This window comes from Felis catus, chromosome D3 (genome assembly GCF_018350175.1).
Source record: "Felis catus isolate Fca126 chromosome D3, F.catus_Fca126_mat1.0, whole genome shotgun sequence".
Lineage (NCBI taxonomy): Eukaryota > Metazoa > Chordata > Mammalia > Carnivora > Felidae > Felis > Felis catus.
In genome coordinates this window covers 91,858,859-91,882,988 of record NC_058379.1, presented here as the reverse complement: position 1 = coordinate 91,882,988, position 24,130 = coordinate 91,858,859, and the positions used below count along the sequence as shown (strand labels likewise).

At 43.7% G+C, this 24,130-nt stretch overlaps 1 protein-coding gene across 12 annotated transcripts in view; it reads right to left on the bottom strand.

Moving 5' to 3' along the window:
• ZNF236 (zinc finger protein 236) overlaps window positions 1–24,130 on the bottom strand; it is a 107,635-nt gene that overhangs the window by 41,303 nt on the left and 42,202 nt on the right. For 11 of the 12 annotated variants that reach the window (XM_023242112.2, XM_045041267.1, XM_045041269.1 and 8 more), the window contains 5 exons: window positions 17,875–18,147; window positions 16,416–16,619; window positions 4,987–5,128; window positions 3,843–4,103; window positions 967–1,226 (listed from right to left, as the gene is read on the bottom strand). In XM_023242112.2, coding sequence (XP_023097880.1) covers window positions 967–1,226; window positions 3,843–4,103; window positions 4,987–5,128; window positions 16,416–16,619; window positions 17,875–18,147 — 1,140 coding nt within the window. The remainder of the gene's footprint in view (window positions 1–966; window positions 1,227–3,842; window positions 4,104–4,986; window positions 5,129–16,415; window positions 16,620–17,874; window positions 18,148–24,130) is intronic. The other variant, XM_045041268.1, reaches the window with a different exon arrangement.

The following is a 24,130-nucleotide window of genomic DNA, read 5'->3' as shown; positions in this document are numbered from 1 at the left end:
TAGATACTATAGTTGAGGCATTACCTTTGTACTTCCAGAATGTCACTTCACAGTTTACCCTAAAACTTAGACGTTCTTCTACAGGGAAAATATCCTAAATGCAATTACATTCAATGACTATTTAAAAGCTTTTCAGGGGCCCTGGGTGGCTCAGTCGGTTAAGCATCCGATTCTTCGTTTCGGCTCAGGTCAGGATCTCACAGTTCGTAAGTTCGAGCCCCATGCTGGGCTCTGCAGAAGCAGCACAGAGTCTGCTTGGGATTCTCTCTCCCTCTCTCTCTGCCCCTCCCCTACTTGCGCTGTCTCTGTCTCTCTCAAAATAAATAAATAAACTTAAAAAAATTACATTTAAAAAAAATATATATTTTTGGATGGGCATTGTTCCAGGAAACCCAGAGGATAAAAAGCACAAAATCGTGCTCACAGACAAAATACGTCTGGGAGCCCCGTAACACGGAACGGTAACCTGGCCAGCAAACTGTCTGTTAGGCTCGTGAAAGACAAGGAAACTGTGCCAGACACGAACCAACCACGTCACCGAGCTCACTGTCTACAGCTAAGCTGACATCTGTTTGCAGCAAGACCCTGCTGATGAAGAAAGCAACCCGCTGGGTCCGGGGCCTACCCACTTGTGGATGCGCGACAATTCACAGAGCCATACCATTTCGTGAGTCAGATGCTCAGGGCGCCATTACACAATGCTAGAGGTCACAAAGATGTACACTTCCTGAGCACGCAGGCCCTTCTCGACACACGAAGGGCTAAAAGTGCCTACAAGAGGAGTGTGTGTGAAGGGTCCTATCTCTGGAATTCGGGATCCCAGCAGACCCTCTCAGGCTCGCACACGGCACAAACTGGGATCCGAAAACTCAGAGATCAGAGACCCCAACCCAGACTGGAGGGAGTGTGAACGGCTGCAAAAACCGTACGGGTGACTGTAAACGTTAGGACTTCTGGAATATTTGCCTTCGTCCGCTTCCAGAGGCTGGTGTGTCAACGGCTGGCCGAGCCCCGCGTCCTCCGTGCGCACGACCTGCTGTGGCTCCAGGTCTAGCATGGCCTCGGGGTTGGCGGTGTCCGCGGCCGCCCGCCGCAGCTCCTCGCTCTCGATGTCCACCTGCACGTGCGTCGGGGCGTGCACGCTCTGCTGGTCCCCGGTGCTGTCGTCCAGGGGGGCGGCCGGCTGATGCTGCTGGTGCTGCTGGAGCTGCTGGGCGAGCTCGTACCTTCAGAACAGCAACGAGAGGCCGCGCGGTCAGGGGCCGCCGAGAACCGCTGGCGCGAAGGACCGCTGTGCGGTCGGTCACTTACTAACAACATTTAAAAGAATGACTTCATCTTGAAGCCATGGCGGCAATCCAGCTCAAATTAAACACTAGTAAGAGTTCCGGAGAAAAAAAATCACGTTCCCCGGACTCTAAGTGCTTTCACAGATTATAGGGATATGAAGGCAGCAAAGAGGAGAGAGCAGAACACGTACCAGAATAGGTAACGTCTTAAAAAAGAGTTTAAAAGATACCATACGTTTCACAGTAAAACTGTCCTAGTGCAGACTCTGCAAGGAGTTCAAGTATTCAGAAAAAGAACCGAACGAAACAAGATAGCACCTTTATGGACAGATTTCAGTATCATAAACAAATGTGGGGTACAGAAGAGGGCCCGAGTGCCGTGGCCTGCTGGCCCCACAGTCTGGGGACACAGACATCTTCCAGGGACCCATGCGTGACACGGCACGGACTATGAGGTATGTACGTGGCTGCTCCGTATTTCTGCAGAACCCGTATTCACGTTAGTACTGCTTTTACGTACTGTAAGTATACCCGGTACGTTTCCACCAAGGTCAACAATTTGCTTTCAAAGATAGAAACGAATAAGGCATTCAGTGAGTGGATCAAAGAACGTAAAATCCCAGCTGAAACGATTACCTGGCTAACAGGTGGACAACATCTAGGACAAGAACAGTCTGCTCCCCTCTAAGACGCCAGGGTCACACCCACATACACTCCACCATCTGCCTGGTTCCAGAATCGCATGAATCCGCCTCCTGGGAATTCCATTCTTAGCTCCAAACTCTACCTGCTTCATTTTCTAATATCAAAACCAGTCACTTCTAAACTACTTTCACTGAGAAGGGGAAACAAAATGTAATAAGACAGACAAGTATGAAATATGCACGGTCACAGCTTTACAACGCCGGGGACTGTGGGGAGCCCGTGACAGTCACGTATGGCTCTGCCGTCACTCCCCAGAGGACGGAAGTGCATCCTGTATGTAACTTGTGCACCTTGGCTACTTTCTATACTTTTGCCTTTTACACTTACTTTTAAAATAACTGTGTATGGCATTTTAGGAATTCCCACCACTTCAAACAAAGGGATGAAACACCGGAGCTACGGGCTGCCTGCAGGTGGGTTCAGACACATCCAATCTGTAAGACGACACCCAGCTCTGCCCCACCACAGACCTACCAGTCTCCAGGCTGTCACCTCAAAGTCACACATTCATCTCAAGTAACTGTGGCAGGTGTCCCACAGCATAACCCGTGACAAGCAGTGGCCGATACGACACTCCACCTAAGAGAGGTGACCCAGCTAAAAACAGCTGACCTACTTCCCAGAAATTCTACTACTGGCCGTCGAGTCCATAAACAAGGCCTCGGACGTGGACCCCCACGCTACTGTGGCAAGTGCACAGACTTGAAAAGGCCTGGGTTCTTGACGGAGAAAAAGTATTATCCGCCTGCCCCCAGGCCAGGTCGAACCCAAGCTCTACCCTGTTAGCACACGCTGCTCCCAGGCACGCCCGCACAGCAGCCAGGGAGCACAGAGCCCTGAACCTCCGTGGCCACCAGTCCCCCAGTTCAAATGCACACAAAGCACATCATTTACTCCCTAAAAGGAGGAAAATATAAACCGGACATAAGATTGGTCGACACCAGCACCATCACGTGCCCTAGGATGGTCTCAAGAAGCAGTGAAACCTCGCAGCTAAGTGATAACTGGGCCAAAATCAAACACCGTTCTTCCTTGTCCTACGTGCTGAGGCATCCAGAGGGCTAATACCAAACAACTACCTCTCCCAAGTAGCTTATCCTAACACGTGGGGTTTGGCCTTGTTGATAGTATCAGGCAGAGATATCTGGGTTAAAATACTGCCTGAAGAGGAAATACTCGGGAGCAGAAGCTTTCATGTTCTCTTACGGCAGACCTAGCGACTCTTCCTGTCACAGTATCCCGGGACGTGGTGACCTTGTGCAGCCTTCCCAGTACAACACAGAATACTGTGCCTTCACAGAAATCCCAGTGAATGAGCTCCAGACACAGCCAGAAATGCACCGGTGCGAGGGCTTCTTGGGTCACCTCCATCTGGAGATGAGAGAGTCCTCGAATCAGATACAAACGTCAGCGAGCTTTAATGACGGGTTTGTGTGATCGCTAAAACACACGTTCTTTTCAAGTCAACAACACAGAGTGATGAGCGTTCGGAGACACTAACGATGTGCCGGGAAATCACAGGGCACGTGACTACCACTGTATTTTTGGCCCTCTTCACCACCTGATTGTACCGGGCACAGTCTACCCCGCACTTGGGCGACTGCTGACTAGAGAGAATTTACAAAGCATTTAGCCCAACAGACACCACTTCGATATTACATTAAAAACAAAAGAGTGAATGTTTTGAGCGTGTGGCTCTTAGACGATGACATAAAAGTTTATCTAGTCCATACACCTCAGCTAGAAGCAATAAAACAGGAAACAAAGACCATTATTTCTCAAAACCACTCTGCACCCCCATCTGGGAATTACAGATAACTAAAAAAGGACCATCAGAATTACACCTACCTATGGGTTTTCATGTGCTTTTTGCAATTTAGCGAGGTCTTAAACGTTTTCTGGCAATAGGGACACATATAGGGACGAAGGTCATTGTGGATACCCATGTGTCGCCGTAGGCTACCGCCAGTAGTGAAAGCCCCGTTACATATCAGACACTTGAAAGACTTGACTCCAGTGTGCGTGCGGACGTGTGCTTTGAGCACTCCCGCAGAAACAAAGCCTCTTCCACACTGAGAACATTTAAAAGGCTTTTCACCTGTATGTGATCTAAAAAGAATAAAAATGTTAGTGAATGAGCGTCTTACAACGTTACAATGCTTCGTACGTTAGGCTAGAGCACACGTGTCCACCGTTTCACTGAGCACCACGGCGGCGGAAGGCTCGGCAGTGGGGACACCCTTCTGGACATTCTACCAGCGAGAGCGCCGGAGATTCAGAGCTCGAGGGACTTGCCTGAGCCACACAGCGGCGCACGGCGGAGACAAAGGTCTATGGCAAGTCCGCCTCGAAGTTCTCAACGTTTTCATGACATTTCACCATCTCTCGCGACCAAGTCTCTGCTTTCTTTTCACTGTTGCTAGCACCAAGCATTCATCTAAATTCTGATGAATGAATCTGGAAAACCGTTACAGTACCTCACTGTAACTCAAGAAACCCAGTACTTGTTTGACACGTCCTAGAAATTGCAAATGCTGACATATAATCGTGCAAATAAAATGCGGTGACAATTTCTGGGTAGAATAGTCTAGTCAAAACACTTAATGAATGAACATATCAGTCACCGGGGGGGCCTGGGTGGCTCAGTTGGTTAAGCGTCGGTCGGCCTTCAGTTCAGGTCATGATCTCACGGTTCGTGAGTTTGAGCCCCACATCGGACTCTGCACTGACAACTCAGAGCCTGGAGCCTGCTTCGGATTTTGTGTCTCCCTCTCTCTCTCCCCCCCCCACTCATGCTGACACTCTCTCTCAAAAATAAATAAACATAAAAATATATATGTATCAGTCACCAATAAATACTGTGGGGTCAAATGTGACATTTTCGAATCCCAAAAACAAACACCACCCGTCCTTACTATTTCTACAAGCTACCCGCTCACCGAATCACTGCAATTAAGCTATATCTCCCATTTCTGGGTGGACATCACCTTACCTGATGTGCTGTTTAAGGTGGCAAGACTTTTTATATGCCCGATGACAGTAAAAACACTTGTACGGTCTGTCTGCTTCGTTTACAAAATTGTTATTAAAATAACTTTGAAAAAACTGGTTTCTTGGAATGGGCTGGATAAGACCTACAAACCAAAAGAAAATCAGGAATAATTCACTGTTAATGCTACTAAAAAAGTTAAATGTCAAAAGGCATCTGTTTTCCCCAAGATGAAAATTTGGAGGAGTTAAGATCTAGATTTCCAGTGTTGCAGCTAAATGCTATTTTAATTGTGTTAGAAACTGGCTATTTTAAAAAACTGGGAAACACTTATAAAGTTAACGTAAGACAGGTATTTTCCAACACAAGGGATATACGTACATTGCAGTTCCTTCCTCTGGTTCTAGAGCCAATTTTTAATGCATTCCTACATTTGCTGGCATGGAATCAAAATAACCGTATCCAAACTGTAGGTTAACCAGGACTCCGAATCCCTTATTTGTTCGGTATAAAGACTGTACCCCAAGGACGACAATAAACTCAAAACACAAATGACTCTAACGTGATCTTCTGTTCTAAAAAAAAAGTCTATTTTTATAGAAATGCTATTAAAGGGTTATCTGTGAATAGGAAAACTGGTAACTGAAGTATTCCAGGTTTTACCGACTTTCAATAAATAAAGAACCCCCTTAGGTTGACTGTGAAACTTAGGTCTTGATCAAGCCATTGAGCTAAGTACGCAATTCAGGACAAACACGCATTTGAGCCTTTTCGATCGCTTCCTATTCACCTGGAATGTTAAGAGGGAGACCTCACCGTCGCTCTGCCCAGGCGCCCCCTGCTGCCCCAGGGCCACACGGCTGCCGGTCAGGATCCTGGGCCACTAACTCCCGTGTGAGGATTCTTGGCAGGCACCTCTCAGGACACCGTGGCCTTCCTGGACACTCCAGACCACAGCTCGGTTCTCCGCCCTAAAACCTACTTCTCCCTCCCAACTCTCCTTGTTGCACGTGAACGACAAGCCCCCCAGTCACATGGGGCCAGGAGTTCAGAAGTTTTGAGAACTCCCTCTCCGGTCTCGTTCGGTCCTTTGCCGTCCTGGGGACCCTACGTCCCCACGGCCTCAGAGACCTATTTCCCCTTCTTCATTCCCGCTGCCGCCAATCTCAGACAGCGGAGGAAAAAGCAAAGCTGGGGAGGATTCAGAGGCTCCGCAAGTCACGTCACGTCACTCCCATATCAGACTCAGGAAAGGGACCTGTACCTCCTGATGCCTGCACCAGAAGCCCACCTGTTTTTCAAAGAGAACTCGGCACCCTCCCTGTGACCTGTGTTTAATCGACACAGCACAAACCTAAAACTGCCCAAACTTGTCCCAGTTCACGAGTGTTTGGGACCAGCAGAGCCGAATCAGTGCCATTCAGAGTCACTCTCTCTCTCTCTGGAAGCTGCAACGCTGTTCCACGCTCCCCGGCTTTGTCCTGGGGACTCGGCTCCCGCTCAAAACAGCTGGAGTCGCCTCCCCCAGGACCCACAGACCGAATCCCACGGAGACATATGCCGCGACAACGCCTCCATCAAATCGCGGTTCTGCTCAACCTTCTCCGGTCCCCAACAGAAAGACCCTGTTACTGAAGAACACGACGTGCTCACAGGCCTTCTGTGGCCTGCTACCGAGTTCTGGATCAGCACCGCTCGGCGTGCCTTCCGCCCGCTGGCTCTGGCAGCTCCACCTGGCCGCCCACCCTCCCTCCAGTCCCTCTGGCTCACTCTCCCGGTCTCTTTCCCCCCCTCCACTGGCTGCAGCGGAAGCCCAGGACCTGTGCCATGGTCACGGACATAGCCCCGAGCCCGTGACAGTCACCTGCCAAGGAGGACAGGGATCGTGACCAAAGAAATTAATGCTCCCCCCGCAGTGTCGAGAAAACCAGGGACTGAAGGAAAGAAGCACACACACAAGTCCAAACCAAGATCGTACAAGCCCCACCCCAGCCACCTACCTCTGCGGGAACCCCTCAGCCCCCGTGGTTCCCCACCCAACCCTCTCCTGGGGCTCTGGAACCTATGTCCTCCACCGTAAACGACTTCACACAATGTTCAGTGCCTCATTTCTTTTCCATGACAATGAGCCTACCGTCAAGAGTGAGTCCCCTGAAGCTGGCACCCTCACTCCTAGTGACTGCTGCTTCTCTGACGAGGAGCCCTCGCCCGGAGCCCTGGCCCCGTGCTGCCTCCTGGTCTGCCATCATTCCTTCCCGACCTGCCTGCGACTCCGTGAGCAGAGTCCTGTATCCAACCCCTCGCTGATGCGCTCCTGTGTACTCTGCAAGTCCTCTGGCCCCCTCTCTGGTAATTAGGAAGCTCGTTAAGAGAAAAGTGAAAGAATCCGCTCTCAGAGATAATCATAATTAACAGCGTGTGTTCTAACAAAAGGGTCTGTTATATACAAACGCAAGTGGGATCGGCCATACACCCTGTTCTGGTTATACTTCAACTGCATATTTGCCACCTTTCCAGGTCAGTACCTAGGACATCCTCATCATCCTCTGCAAGGAACTCCGCTGGGTCAATGTGTCCAGTGCATAATCACACACTTTTGGTGAGTATCTCTATTGCCCTAACTGTATACCGTCACAGTGCTGCAAGGAACAATCCAGTCTATACAACTCTTTGCCTTAGTCATTTCCCCAACACGCATGGAATGACAACCTCTGGGGTGGTGTCCAGGCACATGTATTGAGAAACAGACCCCTAAATGATCCTGAGTCCTTTGCAAGTGTGTGGGGGGAGGGGGCTCCCTACTGTGAGCTATTAAGGCAGTAAAATTATAGGCCTCATTTTTAGATGCTTTTTCACCTATAAGTTTACAAGCATAAACTCCTGTTACAAAGTTAGACTAATTATAAGGTCTCAATCTTCGAAAAAAAAAATTAAGGGAGAATTAAACATACATAAATTTCCTATATATACACACATATATACATATATACATATACTAAGTAAACTACTCTTCTCAAAGAAAGGCACGAATAAATTCTAGTTGATTAACGTGTCTCAAAAACAAACTGGACATGTGCTTAAAACTCCTAAAATTCCTCCTGTAGTAACAGGAGAAAAAGTTTTATCTTGCTACAGTATTTCAGGAAATCCATTTAAGCCTTAGAAGAGCTTTCACACGTTATAAACAGTAAGAGAATGCAAATGCTGCAACATGATGACAAACATAACATTATTATAGATAATGCACACCATATAAAATGAACTTGATATTTGAGGTGAGATGAATGTGTTTTAAAAAGCAAGATAAATGCTCTAATATCAATATAATTAAAACATGAAGATAAACTTGGAAGATCAATCATTACACCCCTGAGGTTTAAAATAAAAGATAACAATGGGGTACCTGGGTGGCTCAGTCGGTTAAGCGTCCGAGTAGTGATTTTGGCTCAGGGCGTGATCTCACGATTCACGGGATCGAGCCCCAGCATCGGACACTGCACGGACGGTGCAGAGTCTGCTTGGGATTCTCTGTCTCCCTCTCTTTGCCCTTCCCCACTTGGGCTCGCTCTCTCAAAATAAACTTAATAAAAAAATAAATTAAATAAAAGATAACCAAAGCCCGGCTCCCTTTCAAAGAAAAGGTATTTCAAACATCTGTGCTACACAAAATGAAAAAATGGGGACATTACACTTATACACACACATATACATCGTCACGTATGGGGAAAAACAGTGACTTCTAAAAAAACAGACGTGTCTCTGAGTTGAAAACTGAGAAGCAACTATAGACCAGAATCGCTTTTCCTTTTTTCTTCCCCCCTAGCTTTATTGAGAAGCTGAGAAGTAAAAGGCACACATCGCCACAGAGGAAGGCAGACGGCAGGATGGTCTGACACGTGTTGTGACGTGGTCACTGCGGTGGGCTCGGCTAACACCCATCCTCTCATAAGGATACAACAAGAGGAAAAGAAAGGAAAAAAGAAAACAGTTCTACCTGTGATGAGAGCTCTCAGGACCTACTCTTCACAACCGTCCTGCACATCACACGGCAGCGCCAGCTGTAGTCACCACGGCGGCCTTCTCATCGCTGTTGCGTATTTATCTCACAGCTGGAAGTGTGTGCCTTTTGACCCCCTCCCCCCAACGCTCCCTGTCCCCCACTCCCCTCTTCTGATAAACACTAGTCTGACCTCTTGTTCTATGCATCTGTTTTTGTTTTTTCTGCCTTTTGGATTCCACACATAAGTAAGATCATATGGTATTTGTCTTTCTCAGACTTGTCTCACTTAGCAAAAAAATGCCTTCAAGGTCTGTGCACGTTGCCACAAATGGTAGGATTTCCCCATCGTTTATGTCTGAATGATATTCCTTCCATAATGTTTTTACCCATCTGTCCATCAATGGACACTTAGGTTGTTCTCATCTCTTGGCTACTGAAGATACTTCTGCTGTGGACATGGGGGTGTGGCTATCTTTTTGAGTTAGTATTTTCCTTTCCTTTGGAGATGAATGCAGAAGCAGAACTGCTGGATCATATGGCGGTTCTATTCTTAATTTTCTGAGGATCCTCCTTACTGCTTTCCATAGCAGTTGTACCATTAACAGTCCCACCAACAGTGCACAAAGTCTGCCTTTTCTCCACATCCATACCAGCATTTGTTGTCCCACAGCCATAGTTCACTGTGGTTTTACTTTGCATATCCTAATGACTAGCGATGTTGAGCATCTTTTCACGTAACTGTCAGCCTTCTGACTATCTTCTTTGGAGAAAAGTCTATTCAGGTCTGTTACCCACTTTTTAAATTTTTTTTTAGATTTATTTATTTATTTATCATTTTGCCATTCAGTTAGGAATTCTCTATTTATCTTGGATATTAACATTTTATCAGATACACTGATTGCAAACTTTTTTTTTTTTTTGCATTCCATAGGCTATCTTTTCACTTTACTGATGGTTTCTTTTGCTGTACAGAAACTTTTTAGTTTGATGTGGTCCCACTTCCTTTTTATTTTGCTGCTTGTGCTTTAGGCATCATATCCAAAACATCGTTACCAAGACCCACATCAAGGAGCTTCGTTCCTAGGTTTTATTCTAGAACGTTTATGGTTTCAAGTATTACATTTATGTATTTAACCCATTTTCAGTTAATTTCTGTAAGTGATATAAGATAAAGGTCTAGTTTCATTCTTTTCCATGTGACTATTCAGTTATCCCAGCACATTTATTGAAGAGAGCATCTTTTCTCCATTGAGCGTTCTTGGCTCCCTTGTCAAGTATCAGTTAACCACATACACTTGGATTTGTGTCTGGGCCCTCAATTTGATTCTATTGGTCTACTGGTTTTTATGCCAGTACCACACTATAACCATGACTACAGCTTTACAGTATAACTTGAAATCAGGAAGTGTGATGTCTTCTGCTTTGTTCGTCTTTCTCATGATTTCCATGGCTAATCAGGTCCTTTGTGGTTCCTTACCAATTCTTCTACTTCCGTAAAAAAACACCATTAGAATCTTGACAGGATTGCACTGAATCCATAGATGGTTTTGGTAGTATTGGCACTTTAACAATATTAATTCTTCCAATCCATGGAACACTTTTCTATTTATTTGTGTCTTCTTCAACTTCTTTCATCAGTGTCTTGTAGTTTTCAGAGTAGAGACCTTTTACCTCCTTGGTTAAATTTATTCCTAAGTATTTTACTGTTTTTGATGCTATTGATCTAACTAGGACTTCCAATACTCTGTTGAATAAGAGCAGTGAGAATGGGCACCCTTGTCTTGTTTTGATCTTAGAGAAAAAGGCTTCAACCTTTTACCATTTAGTATATTGTTAGCTGTAGTCCTGTAGCCTTTATTACATTGAGTTATGTTCCTTCTACTCCTATTATGTTAAAATTCTTTATCATGAATGGATGCTGAATTTTTTCAGATGCTTTTTCTGTGTCTACTGGAATCATATGACTATTTTCTTTTATTCTATTAATGTAACATATCACACTGATTAATTTGCATATGTTGAACCATCCTTGCATCACTGTGATAAATCGCACTTAATCGTGGTAAATAATTCTTTTAATGTGCCGCTGAATTTGGTTTAGCAGTATTGTATTGAGAATTTTTACATTTATATTAATTAGGGATATTGGGTAGTTTTCTTTTCTAGTAGTGTCCTTTTCTGCTTTTGGTGTAAGGATAATGTTGGCCTTGTAAAATGAGTTTGGGGAATGTCCTTCCTCTTTGATTTTTTGGAACAGTTTGAGAAGGGTTGGTATTAATTGTTCTTTAAATGTTCGGTAAAATTCACCAGTGAAACCATCTGGTCCTGGGCTTTTTATATTGAGAGACTTCTGATTACTAATTCAACGTCCTTACTAGTCATTGGTCTATTCAGACTTCCTATTTCTTCCTGATTCAGACTTGGTAAGTTGTAGATTTCTAAGAATTACTCTATTTCTTCTAGATTGTCCAGTTGGTTGGCATTTAATTGTTCATGGTAGCCTCTTCGGATCCTTTGTATTTCTGTGGTATCAGTTGTAATGTTTTCCTTTCCATTTATAATTTTGTTGATTTGGATGCTCTGATTCTACCTTTGTTAGTCTAGAAAAGGTTTTCTCAATTTTGTTTACCTTTTCAAAGAACCAACTCTTAGTTTCATTAATATGTTCTATTGTTTTATGTTCTCTATTTACTTCTGCTCTAATCTTTACTACTCTTTCCCTTCTGTTAACTTTGGGCTCAGTTTGTTGTTCTTTTTCTAGTTCCTTAAGGTGTAGGATCCTTAAGGTGTTGTTTATTTGGGATTTTTGTTGCTTCTTAATTTGGTGTTTACTGCTATGAATTTCCCTCTAAGAGCTGCTTTTGCTGCATCCTATTAATTCTGGTACATTGTGTTTCCATATTTACTTGTCTTAAGAGACTCTTTTTATTTCCTCCTTAGTTTCTTCTTTGATCCACTGGTTGTTCAGGAGAGTATTTCCATGTGTCTGTGAATTTTCCAGTTTCCCTCACTGATTTCTAGATTCACACCACTGTGATCACAGAAGATACCTGGTATGATTTCAATCTTCTTGAATTTGCTAAGGCTTTTTTTTGTGGCCTAACGTATGGTCTACCCTAGAAAATGTCTGATGTGTGCTTGAGAAGAATGGGTATTCTGCTGTTGTTGGTTAGAATGTTCTGTATTTGCCTGTTAGGTCCATTTGGTGTGTAGTGTTATTCAAATGTGCTGTTTCCTTATTAATTCTCCATCTGAATGATCTGTTCATTGTTGAGAGTGGAGTACTGAAGTCCTCAACTATTACTGAATTACTGTTTATTTCTCCTATTAGCTGTTTCTGCTTTTATATACTTGGGTGCTCCCATGTTGGGCATATAAATATTTACAACTGTTATATCTTCTTGATGGACTGACCCCTTTATCATTATATAATGACCTCCTTTGTCTTTTTTTTCTTTATCATTTCTACCTTAAAGTCCATTTTGTCTGATACAAGTGGAGCTACTCCTGCTTTTTTCAGTTACTATTTTTGAAATGTCTTTTTCTACCCCCTTCACTCTCTATGTGTTATCTTCACAGCTAACCTGAGCTTCTCCTGGGCAGCATATCATTGAATCTTGTTTTGTTCTCCCTTTAGCCATTCTGTGTCCTTGGATTAGAGGATTTAATCCATTTACATTTAAAGTAATCATTGATAGGTAAGGACTTACTAATGCCATTTGGTTAATTGTTTTCTGAATCCTATGTTCCTTGTTTTCTTATCCTGCTTTTTGTGTTTTGATACCTCAGTATGTTTTAATTTCTTTACCATCTTCTTTTGTGGGATTACTGTAGGATTTTCCCTTGTGGTTACTATGAGGCTTACACAGACTATCTTAAACTTATAACATACTGTTTTAAACAGATAATAACTTCAATAGAATCCATAAATTTTACACTTTTACTTCTCTTCCCCCTCACATTTTAGGTTACTGCTGATAAAATTTATGTTTTTTCTATACTATGTAACTGCAAATGCCTAGAGTTATGGTTATTTTTACCACCTTTTTTTTTAACCTTTAAACCAGAGTCGTAAGTAAAGTGTGCACCACTATTGTTGTAATGCAGAATCTAACTATGACTACATATTTACCATTACCAGTGAGACTCATGCTATCTTTTTATGTTTTTATGATGTTAATTACTGTTCTTTTGCCTCCACTCAAAGAAATCCCTTCGGCGTTTCTTATAAGAAGGTCTGGTGGCAATGATCTCTCTCAGCTTTTTATGATGGTAATAATGAGCTCCCTCTGAATATCATGCTTGCCTTATGACTCCAATACCTCCTTAGTCTACACATTATTGTATTTAAAATTTAGTTTTTGAATTCGAAGAAAAAACATTTAGAGTACAAGAGAGCATGTCTAGTGAAATACAATCCCTGACACACAATAAAGTTCACAACATTCAAGTTCAGTAAAAATTACTAGTGCTTGATACCAAGATACAATGACTCCTCGAAAATCACGGTGTGCTCTCCCATACTTTTGTGCCTGGGAGTGCAATGGTAATGGATGTGCAGAGGAAGGGAACTTTACTGACCACAACCCTGGTCTACAAGCCAGAAGATCCAGAATTCTAGTTCTACCATGAGTACAAACTAGTTGTGTAATGTAAAAGCAACATCATAAGTCTTTCTAGAGCTTAGTTTTTATATCTGTACAAATGAAGAATGTAGAGAAGTTCTGAATGACTATTTTCAAGTTCCTATACAGCTCTCAAAGTTTTTCTGACCGTATAATACCATACCACCAACTGTGCTTCCTTAATATGCAGACTAAATTACTTGCTATGGTAGTTTTAATGCATTCTAACTTTCTGAAGTGACAGTCTTAGCCTAAGTGACATATTGTGTTTTAAGTAACTTGGCTAAACTAGAACAGCTCGTCTCTCAATGAAGTCAAATAACTGTAACTAATCTGTGCTAAAACCCTCTCTGTCACATTTTTATCAAAATCTGTCCCCGGAAGGTTATTAAAGTCACATCTTTCCTACAGAGCCCCTGAGGAGCTCAGAGTCTGAAAGAAGAGACAGACACAAATATAAATGACAATGACATTAAGCACTGTAAATAATTATTTACAATATTTTACCTTCTATAATGCGAAGCCCTCTCTATATGAATCATTTCCCTCGTGTGTCTCACTCAGCCTGGACCAAAGGAGAATTCTGCTTCCACTAATTTGATTTAAGTTTGGTTTCCCAACTATCTGTGAAACCGACAAGTAAAATGTACCCATTTTAACCTGGGAAAAAGCCTGGAGTATCGGGACTGTAGTTTAACTACGGGTTTAGAAAGTTAAAGTCAAGAAACCCACAGATGTTTAATTTTATTAATGGCAACCTGAGAAAAAAACTGGTAATTTGAGGGTAACTTTGAAAGCATGAAGGAAAATTCTAGGGCCACTAAACAAATGTTGAATCTGTCCTGACTTTCAGAGACTTTCCTCATTTCAGGAATGACACAAACCATTGAGAACCTATAGATTATGGTGAAGATCAGATACACATTAAATTAGCGTGTTGTTTTACTTTGTGAGCTACCAAAAGTGGACTAGAACATCAAGGCATTCTAACCTCCATGGGAGCTTTGTCAGTTTCTAGGGTTTGAACAATTAATACCCTAAGAATTATAGTTTCCAGGAAGCTCAGTACAACACACACATAAAATCAACAGAGAATGATACTCGGGGGAGGATGACGACCTTCAATCTTTTGTCTGTTTTGGGGTTTTCCATTTCTTCTAGAGTCAATCATGATAGAAGAACATGATTCTAGAAAAGATCCATTTCATCTAAATTTTCAAATGTGTAAGCTATCTGAACTACAGCTAACACATTGAGCTTTGTTCTGTTATGTTTTCATTGAGTTACAATCAAAGATTGTGTCCTGTACAGCATCTACTTTTGAAAATCTGAAATTCTTCCTTATCCTAGGATTTGACCAACTTCAATTCTGTGCATGTTTCAACGAGTATTATAGAGGAAAAGATTCTATGAAGCTATTAAATAACCCTTTTTATATATGTGTGTACTTCAAATCCGCTTCAGTTTTACTGTTTAGTTAAATTGATCTAATTGAGGAATTTTCACTATACTTTACAATTTGAATATTTCTCCTTTCTTCTAATTGTTTTTGGTTTATATATGTGATGCTATGCTCCTAAATAAAGATTCATGATTTTTTTTTCTTTAGATTCATGATTGTTGAAGAGTGCCTGGATGGCTCAGTTCGTTAAGTGTCTGACTCTTGGTTTCCACTCAGTTCATGATCTCACAGTTCGTGAGTTCGAGCCCTGCATCAGGCTCCACACTAACAGTGCAGAGCCTGCCTAGGGTTCTCTCTCTGCCCCTCCCCTGCTCATGTTCGTTCTCTCTCTCTCTCTCTCTCTCAAAAAAATAAACTTTAAAAAAAATTCATGATTATTGATCATCTTATTAGCAAACTGTAATTCATATTAATCTAAAATATCTCCCTTTATACCATATGACCTTTATTTATATTAAACTATACTTTGATGTTAATTTTGTTCATGGACTGGATTATCTTGCTTAAGACCTAATAAAACACAGAAACTGTATAAAAATATAAGTTTTATCCCAGAATTTAATGCAGTTTCTTTCATTTTGTTTAGCACTTTCTCGGGGCGCCTGGGTGGCGCAGTCGGTTAAGCGTCCAACTTCAGCCAGGTCACAATCTCGCGGTCCGTGAGTTCGAGCCCCGCGTTGGGCTCTGGGCGGCTCAGAGCCTGGAGCCTGTTTCCGATTCTGTGTCTCCCTCTCTCTCTGCCCCTCCCCCGTTCATGCTCTGTCTCTCTCTGTCCCAAAAATAAAAAAAATAAAAAAATAAAAAAAAAAAACGTTGAAAAAAAAAAACGTTGTTTAGCACTTTCTCATAAGCAGTGTTTCTAGATAATAAAATCATAGTTTAACCTTAATAACATTCAGCCTGGAAAAAAAAAGCCTTAAACGCTAGCAGTTTTCCTTTTTAAGTCCAAAGATGAAAGCAGCCCATATAAAACCTGCGACCTGTCATGTAGGGATTTTAAGATGACAGTAACAAAGCGGACTGCGCGTCTCACATGAAGAACCCTCGTCCACGTTGACGGTTCCCCTGAGACAGAAATTCGTCTTCAGTGAGGACTTACGTGCTAGTATCTCCAGCTGGACACATCCTTTCTTTCTTAACCAAGAACACAATTTGGGCAGTAGCTGAGACAGAGCTAGGATTTTCAGCTCGACTGTGGAACATACCGGGCCATAAAGCAAAAGTGCTACACAAACACTTCATGAACAGCATGCTAAAACTGTCTCCCTGTAACCACCGGTCTACCACTGTGTAGACAAAATACTTATATACTTTCTGCAAGGTGCAAGAGGGAAGAGAATCTTACCTACGTCAGTTATGAGAATCGGCTCTTGCAAAGGAATGTCAGGGACCGGAACGTTCGTCTTGCCGACTCGAACCTTCGCCGGTTTACGCTGGTGCCTCATCTTCCTTAGCTCCGTGTGTTTAAAGTGAGAAGCAATGTGAGTCTTCCTATGGCCTGAGGTCCGAAACTTTTTGTCACAGTGAGGACAAGCAAAAGGTCTGACTCCTAATAAAAATAAAAGTACGCGGCAGAATTATTTCAAGAACATACATCTCAACAATTAATGCCAACATAAAATTCTAGTAGTTTGATATTGACTTGAAGAGTTTCTCGCTTCACGCGTACAATTTCGTGGATGTCATGCAGCTATTTTCCCCTGTCTGCATACAGTGCATACTATAGATGTTAAGGTATGTCTTAAGATCATTGGAAGTAAAAAACATGTGCTATCCTCGCATTGTAAAATATTTAAACCTTCAGATACTCAAATATTCAGTCCCTAGGAATACTCCAGGGCAGTAAGACTGCTCTCTCTCAAATCATCATCTGTAACGTGGAACAACGTCTGCCTCCAGGCTGGCTGCCAGGATTGTAGACACTCATGTTTAACTAGCACTCAGCAGCTCCGAGCATTTAGTAAACAGCAGTAAATGGTAGTTGTCAGTGATTGTAAATAATAATAATGCTGCTGCTGCTGACAGTAATAATGTCCTCTTCACAATTCTCTACTATCAATTCCCTTTCCTGAAGGAAATTCCTTCATTTACAATTTTATCGGTAAACGAAAACGGAGGTTCCAAAGAAGGGCACATAACAAAAGCAACAAATGTCAGCTTTTTTAAACACTCCTCCACATGATCAGCTCAGCCCCGGAACCCCAGGTGGGCAGGAAAAGTTCCTGCTAATGGATATGGGGTTTCTTTGGTGGGGCCGGGATGATAAAAACGTTGAAAATAGTTGGGTGGGTTGCACAATTTCTGAATAAAGTGAATTCTGAGTTCACCGTAAAATAAGAGTCCATTTTATGATCTGTGAATAGATCACAACAAAACGATCCTAAACGAAATTACAGCCTAAATATGAATGTTTTCATGCCTTCATCCTGACGACAAAACATCTGAAAGGGTGAAGAGGCATCAGCTTTGCCTCCCTGCCCCAGGCCTCAGCACAAACGCCCCCCACCCCACCCAGGTGTCTCCTTACAAAGGCCCACCTCCTCCACCTCTACATGCGGTGGCCCCCAAGCACCCCTCTCTTGGCCCTTTGCCTCCTGTGTTCATTCCGAGTGCTAGTGCTTAGTGCTTCCCTCATTCAGACGCGGGCTCTGTGGGCACCTAGTCCCGTCACTCTGTGGACCAGCATATACCTGCAGCCTAGCCTACCAAGCTGATCACAGAGACTTGGGAAGGGTGTTCGGCTGTTGCCCGCAGGCCCCATGAATCGGAGGGGACAGGAGGGGAAGGCCCCGAGCCCCGGGCACCTGTGTGCAGGCGGATGTGCACTTTGAGGCTCCCCGACGTGGAGAAGCTCTTCATGCAGTACTGGCACTTGAACGCCTTGATGCCCGTGTGGGTCTTGATGTGCGCGGTCAGGGTGCTCTTTACGGCAAAGGCCCGGAAACACTGCGGACACTTGAAGGGCTTCTCGTGGGTGTGAATGCGGATGTGGCGCACCAGGTCACTCGGCTTCCGGAACTCCTTGGTGCAGTAGGGACACACGTGCCACCGGACACCGTTCTCCTCGCGGATCGAACCTGGGGCCGAAAGAAAACACAACCAGTCCGGCTCGGCCTGTCTGGCCCTTGTGTTTTCTACCCACTGTTAAGGCACTTGACCGTCTGGGGTTAGATCGAAACAACAGCGCACCTATGGAAGAGCTATCTGCTTTTTTTGCCACAGCAGAAGATATACGATCAGTTAGGGAAAAAGGTGAAATTTCCATCATCACTGAAATGACGGAAGACTATGAGTGAATCCTGCAGAAAATCTTCACAGTCACATGAGAACACAAATCATGGCCCGAGGGAGGGAAGAGGGCTAACTGGACAGGTAAGATACATACACCAAAGGCAAGCGTACAAACTCAGGCCACTGTACATGTGAATAAAAGCACATGTGACCAAACGACTCCAAAGTTAACTCAGGATATGAGGAGACGAAGGCAGAGAAAGCGCTGTCTGAGCCCATCTGATACCATGAATAACAAACAAGTAATCCCCACGCAAGTAATTGGGAGACCATGAATTCTTGCCCTATGAAAAGGCATTCATAAATACTTATGACAAAGAAATAGCTCACGACCAAATATAAAAGACTATTTTGTAACTTTAAATATTATCGTTCAACTTTCAATCAGGTTTAAAACTATTCCCATCAGGGGCGCCTGGGTGGCTCAGTCGGTTGAGCGTCTGACTCCGGCTCAGGTCATGATCTCAAGGCCTGTGAGTTCGAGCCCCGCGTCGGGCTCTGTGCAGACAGCTCAGAGCCTAGAGCCTGCTTTGGATTCTGTGTCTCCCTCTCTCTCTCTCTGCTCCTCCCTGGCTCATGCTCTGTCTCTGTCTCAGAAATAAATAAACATTTAAATAAATAAATAAATAAATAAATAAATAAATAAATAAATAAATAAATAAAACTATTCCCATCCAAAGAAAAATCACGAGTTTACTGAAATATAAGTAAAATGATTTCTAAATTATAAAAATTTTAAAAACAAAATTCAGCAGAACCACTTTTTATCTTTTATAATTTTGATTAGCTTTATTTATCTGAAATTAAATAGGTATTTACAGTGAGGTCAAGAACCCACTTAAAATTAGAAAGATTTTGGCCAGGTTAACAAAATTCATCAGGAAATTTTAACTGTTTATTTAACTGTGTCTTTACAGACATAGCTTTATTAGACAAAAAATAATTTGTTTCCTTCTGTTATTAGTAAATGCAAGGAATTCTACTATGTACAAGTGAATCTACAAGGAGCGAAAACGCATTTTCCTGAAGACGATGCTCTTTGCAAGACTAACATAGGAAATAAGGTTAGGTTAAAGAAAAAAACTTACATTTTCCTAAAAACAGTGACGCAACAGAAACTAGGTCAAGTCAGGAACACACGCAAACCACAGGGAAAAGAAGAGAAAATAAGGGAAGTGGCTTCAAAAATGGGAGAGAGCATTTATTTTATGGTGACACCGTTTACATTAAGGAAGTCTGAAACTTAAGGCTGTTTAAAACCAACAGGTAAAAATTAATTCAAAGAAGTGCAGTAATTACCTAAAGATCTTATGATAAATAAAAAAAGCCAAGGTATAAAAAGGCGACAGAACTAGAGTATCGATGAGCTAATAAATTTGGGAACCCTCCCCATCAGCTTTTCATCCAGGCAAGAATGAAAACTGTACCTTTAACTATCTAAGATGACAGAACATTCAACTGTCACCAGGTTCTAATTATTTCCAGGAACGGACTAGAACAGAAATTACAAACTGTGGCCTTGCCGCAGTCTCCACACGTGGCCTGCATGGGCTTTGCTTGGCCCACGCGCTACTACTAAAATATTAATCCAGATTTTCGACCCTCTGACAAACTGAAAGGTCTGGAAAACCAGATGTGCATTCCCACGCGGCAACTTTCCCTGGTGCTGGACAACTGCTTTTCTCTTCAAACACATTAATAAATTTAAGAAGAAAAAACATACATTATAATCGTCTTCAAGATGAAAAGGCAATTACTACAATTTAATAGCTAGTCTTAATTTCTAAAAAATCGTCTGAAAACAGGAAGAGCTGAACAAACATATCTCAGTATGTTTTCATTTAATAGGAAAATACTAAAAACAATCCTATTACAGCCCAGAAAAAATCCGCTATCACTGCCATGAATTTATTGTGTTCTAGTGATACAAGCCAGTGAAATTAGGTAAGATACAGAAATATACAGCATTAACTAACTACAAAGGAAAAGGTAAAAATCATGATTTACAAATGATATGATTAAATGCCTTAAAAAACCTAAAACTCAGAAAGAGGCACACATTTTAATAAGTGGAAATCAACATCATACCTACAAGCAAAATCCAGAAGAAAATTTTAAAATGCCACTAAAAAAATGAAAAAATACAAAGGAAAGATCTGAAGAAATGGAAATCTACACCCTATTCTTTGGTACAAAGACTAAAAGTTATAAAGACATCAATTCTCACTGGTTAAATCACTTACATATAAATACTGAAAGGACTTTTTTAAAAACTAGAGTTTTGGAGCTTTAGCAGACAAGTCTAAAGTACACGTGAAAAAATAAGTATGGGAAAATCGTTCAAAACACACCGTCAAGCGTAGCAGGAAAGGACTAGGCCCATAGGCAAGAAAGCGTACCAGCAGTAGACATGAACAAGACAGATTTGTGCACAGAACACAGTCCAGAAAAGACCCATACAGGTCTGGGAGGGTAACGAACAGAACGGTATCACAGTGTTTCAGTGGAGAAAACAGGACTTAGTCCATAAATGGTGTTTGGACAGCGGGGTGCCCATCTAAAAACAAAAAATTAAACTGAGTCAGAGATTCAGCTTAAAATATGAAAGTATGAGGGGCACCTGGGTGGCTCAGTCGGTTGGGCGTCCAACTTCGGCTCAGCTCATGATCTCACGGTTCATGGGTTCAAGCCCCGCAATGGGCTCTGTGCTGACAGCTCAGAGCCTGGAGCCTGCTTCGGATTCTGTGTCTCTCCCTCTCTCTCTGCCCCTCCCCCGTGCTCGCTCTCTCTCTCTCTCTCTCGCTCTCTCTCTCTCAAAAATAAATGTTAAAAAAAATTGAAAGTATGAAAGCGTTGGATAAAAGAGGTTATTTCCCATAATGTCCACGTTGAAGTCTAAGTATTGTAGAAGTCCAAAATCTGTGAAACACTGACCAATCCGGGTATAGAAAATATTTCTCCCTTTTAATTCAAAACGACAAATTAGAAAGGAATATATGCTCTCAAAATACTATCATCCTTAATGTATCATGGCAAATAAAAATCAAGTCAGCCTAATGAAAAAATGTAGGTGGCTCTTCAACATGAAAACTTGCTCAACCTTTTTACTCCTTATTAGAGAAATGAAATTAAAGCTACAATCAGAAACCATTTTAACCTATCAGATGAGTAAAAATGGTCCCCAAATTTTGATAGCAATCCCTTCAAAAGGCTGTGAGGAAATGGACAGATACCCCAATGCACTGTGGATGGGGGTATAAACTGTCAGAAAGCCCTGGAAGGAAAATCAGCAATATTTACCCCATTGTTTTTTTCTTTTGATATGAAGCACATTAGTGATACAAATACTGAAATTCGAACAAGATCTGTGGACTGGATCAATTTCACTACCCTGATGTTGATGTCTACACTCTGGTTCTAGAAGACAGCATCCTTGACCTTAGGACACACACACTAAAGTATTTGAAGGGGTATTAAATAAATTTGTATTTATTATCACCTGTATTTGCAAGATTGCAAATAACCTACATAATTATTTATCCATAAAATGGAACAATCTCTAGATATTTTCTAAAATATCAGGTGGAAAAAAAGTAAACTGCAAGAAAGATTATATATAGATTTTATACACACACACACACACACACACACACCCAGTATGCCCCCCAAAATACTGAAAAACAATACGATACATACTATATAATAACATGCCTGTACTTGTTTAGAAGACAGAGACCCTCAGTGACAGCAGCTGCCCTGGAGAGGGGTTATGTGGAGGACAAGGATGAACAGGGGACATTTCACTGCACACCGTTTTGTATCTTTTGAATTACGTGGCAAGAGCAAGTTTCACCTAGTTAAAAAATAATTTTTAAATTTGTGCATTCCATGCAGCAGTCATCCCGGGTCAGGCCCTATTCCTCACACTCAGGTCTCTCCCTTTCGTTCTGCCACCGCCCCATCGCACAGACGAAGGTTAGCGAACCTGCCCCAGGTCAGGTGCCAATAAGTGGAAAAGTCAAGGCACACGTTGACATCTGTGTAATTCTAGAATCTGAGAGCGATTCTCTCAGAGCACTCTGTCCTCCCACCTCCACTTCTAGGAGAGTGCTCACCACATGCCAGCGACCACGGCAGGCAGACCCCTGCCCGTGGAGGGACTCAGGTGCGGGATTCGAGCACGCACGTGCAGCAGAGCTCAGGGACCTGCGTCAGGGTGGACTCGCCCCCGGGGGGGACAACACGACACTCAGAAACGTCCACATGCGAGGGAAGGGGGGCCTGGCCGGCTCGGCGGCGGAGCACGCGACTCTGGGTCTCAGCATTATGCGTCAAGCTCCACGTTGGCCCACGTGTTGAGATTATTTTAAAAAAAACATAAAATGAAATCTTCAAATATAAAAGTCTGCATTCGAAAGGGAGTTTTTGGAGGTACATTTACCAGGCAAAGAAGAAGCAAAAGCCAGGTATGAAGTTCTAGAAACAAAGCTCACAACGGCCACAGCGTGAGAGGTCTCGCGGGGTCTGTGAGACGCAGAGCTTGAGGCAGACAGGGGGACGTGATGGAAAGCCTACGTGCCGCGAGAGGTTTTCGGCAGGACGAAGAAAACCGTACCCTAGAGGTGTCCTCCTCACTCCTGAATCGGTTTCCACACCGGAGGAATTACTGGGGACACGGCCAGCCGTGTCCCCGGCATCGGCCTCGGCCACAGTGGAGGACGAGGGTGACAAGGTGATGAGGACCTGGGTGCTGCAGGGGGGAGGCAGAACTGAGGGACGGGAAGACGCCTGTGTATTCGTCCGGGGGCCAGAGCGCACAGCCACTGCTGTCGGAGAACTGCAGGACAGCAGGAGAGACAGACAGACAGGCTCCTCTAGGACCCACTCCAAGGGCCGCATCAGACGCTGGACGAAGGCCCTGGCGTATTCTTGCAACGGAAGGCCCTGGCGTATTCTGGGCCTCTGTGCCCAGAGGCCGCGGGTGCACACAGAAGGTGCAGTCCGAAGGACATACAGTGACAGTCACAGAAAGTCGTTCTGCTTTCTACTGGAACATGAAGCTGAATACAAATACTCAGACTTGACTACTGTTCAACAACGAGCAGGGAGACGCTCATATCTCAGGATCCAAGTTCAGATGCTGAATCTACAGAGAAGACTTCAAACGAAGCAAAGCAGCCCAAGCGTGCCCTCACTTTCTGTTCCACAGCGTCCCCCTACGTGGCCCCAGCCTGAACGGCCGTTGTCGTTCACGCCATCTCAGCGGCGGACGGGACTGCGAGAGAGGTTAGCACCACTGGACCCTCGCGGCCTCCGACTCAGCCAGTGGGTCGTGGAGTGACGTGGAAACCAGAGGCCGCAGGATCCTCTGACAAAAGACGCCCTGCGGGAACAGTGCAGCCCGCACCTGGCGGAGGCAGGACACCGAATCTTGCACAACGTTGGGACACCCACTCGGAAGTGACAGGCCAGCATCCTGAGGTGGGGGGGCCGTTAAATAGGCTGCTGGGCCATACGCCACGGGACCGCTTATTTGGAGTCGTACACAAAGGGACAGACTCTTGGTAAAGTGGACCGCGCATAATTTCTGCGTCCAGTCCCGCGGTCTACCGGGTTTCTCAGCGATCGGCGGGAGGACGCCTCGGACTTCCTGGCCGGATTCCCGGAGCGGGAAATGGAGGGGACGGTCACTGGCAGCTGGCTGGGCCACATCAATGAGGCAGGGAGACAGCAGGAATGCTCAGACGCAACCCCAGGCGCTAAAACGGG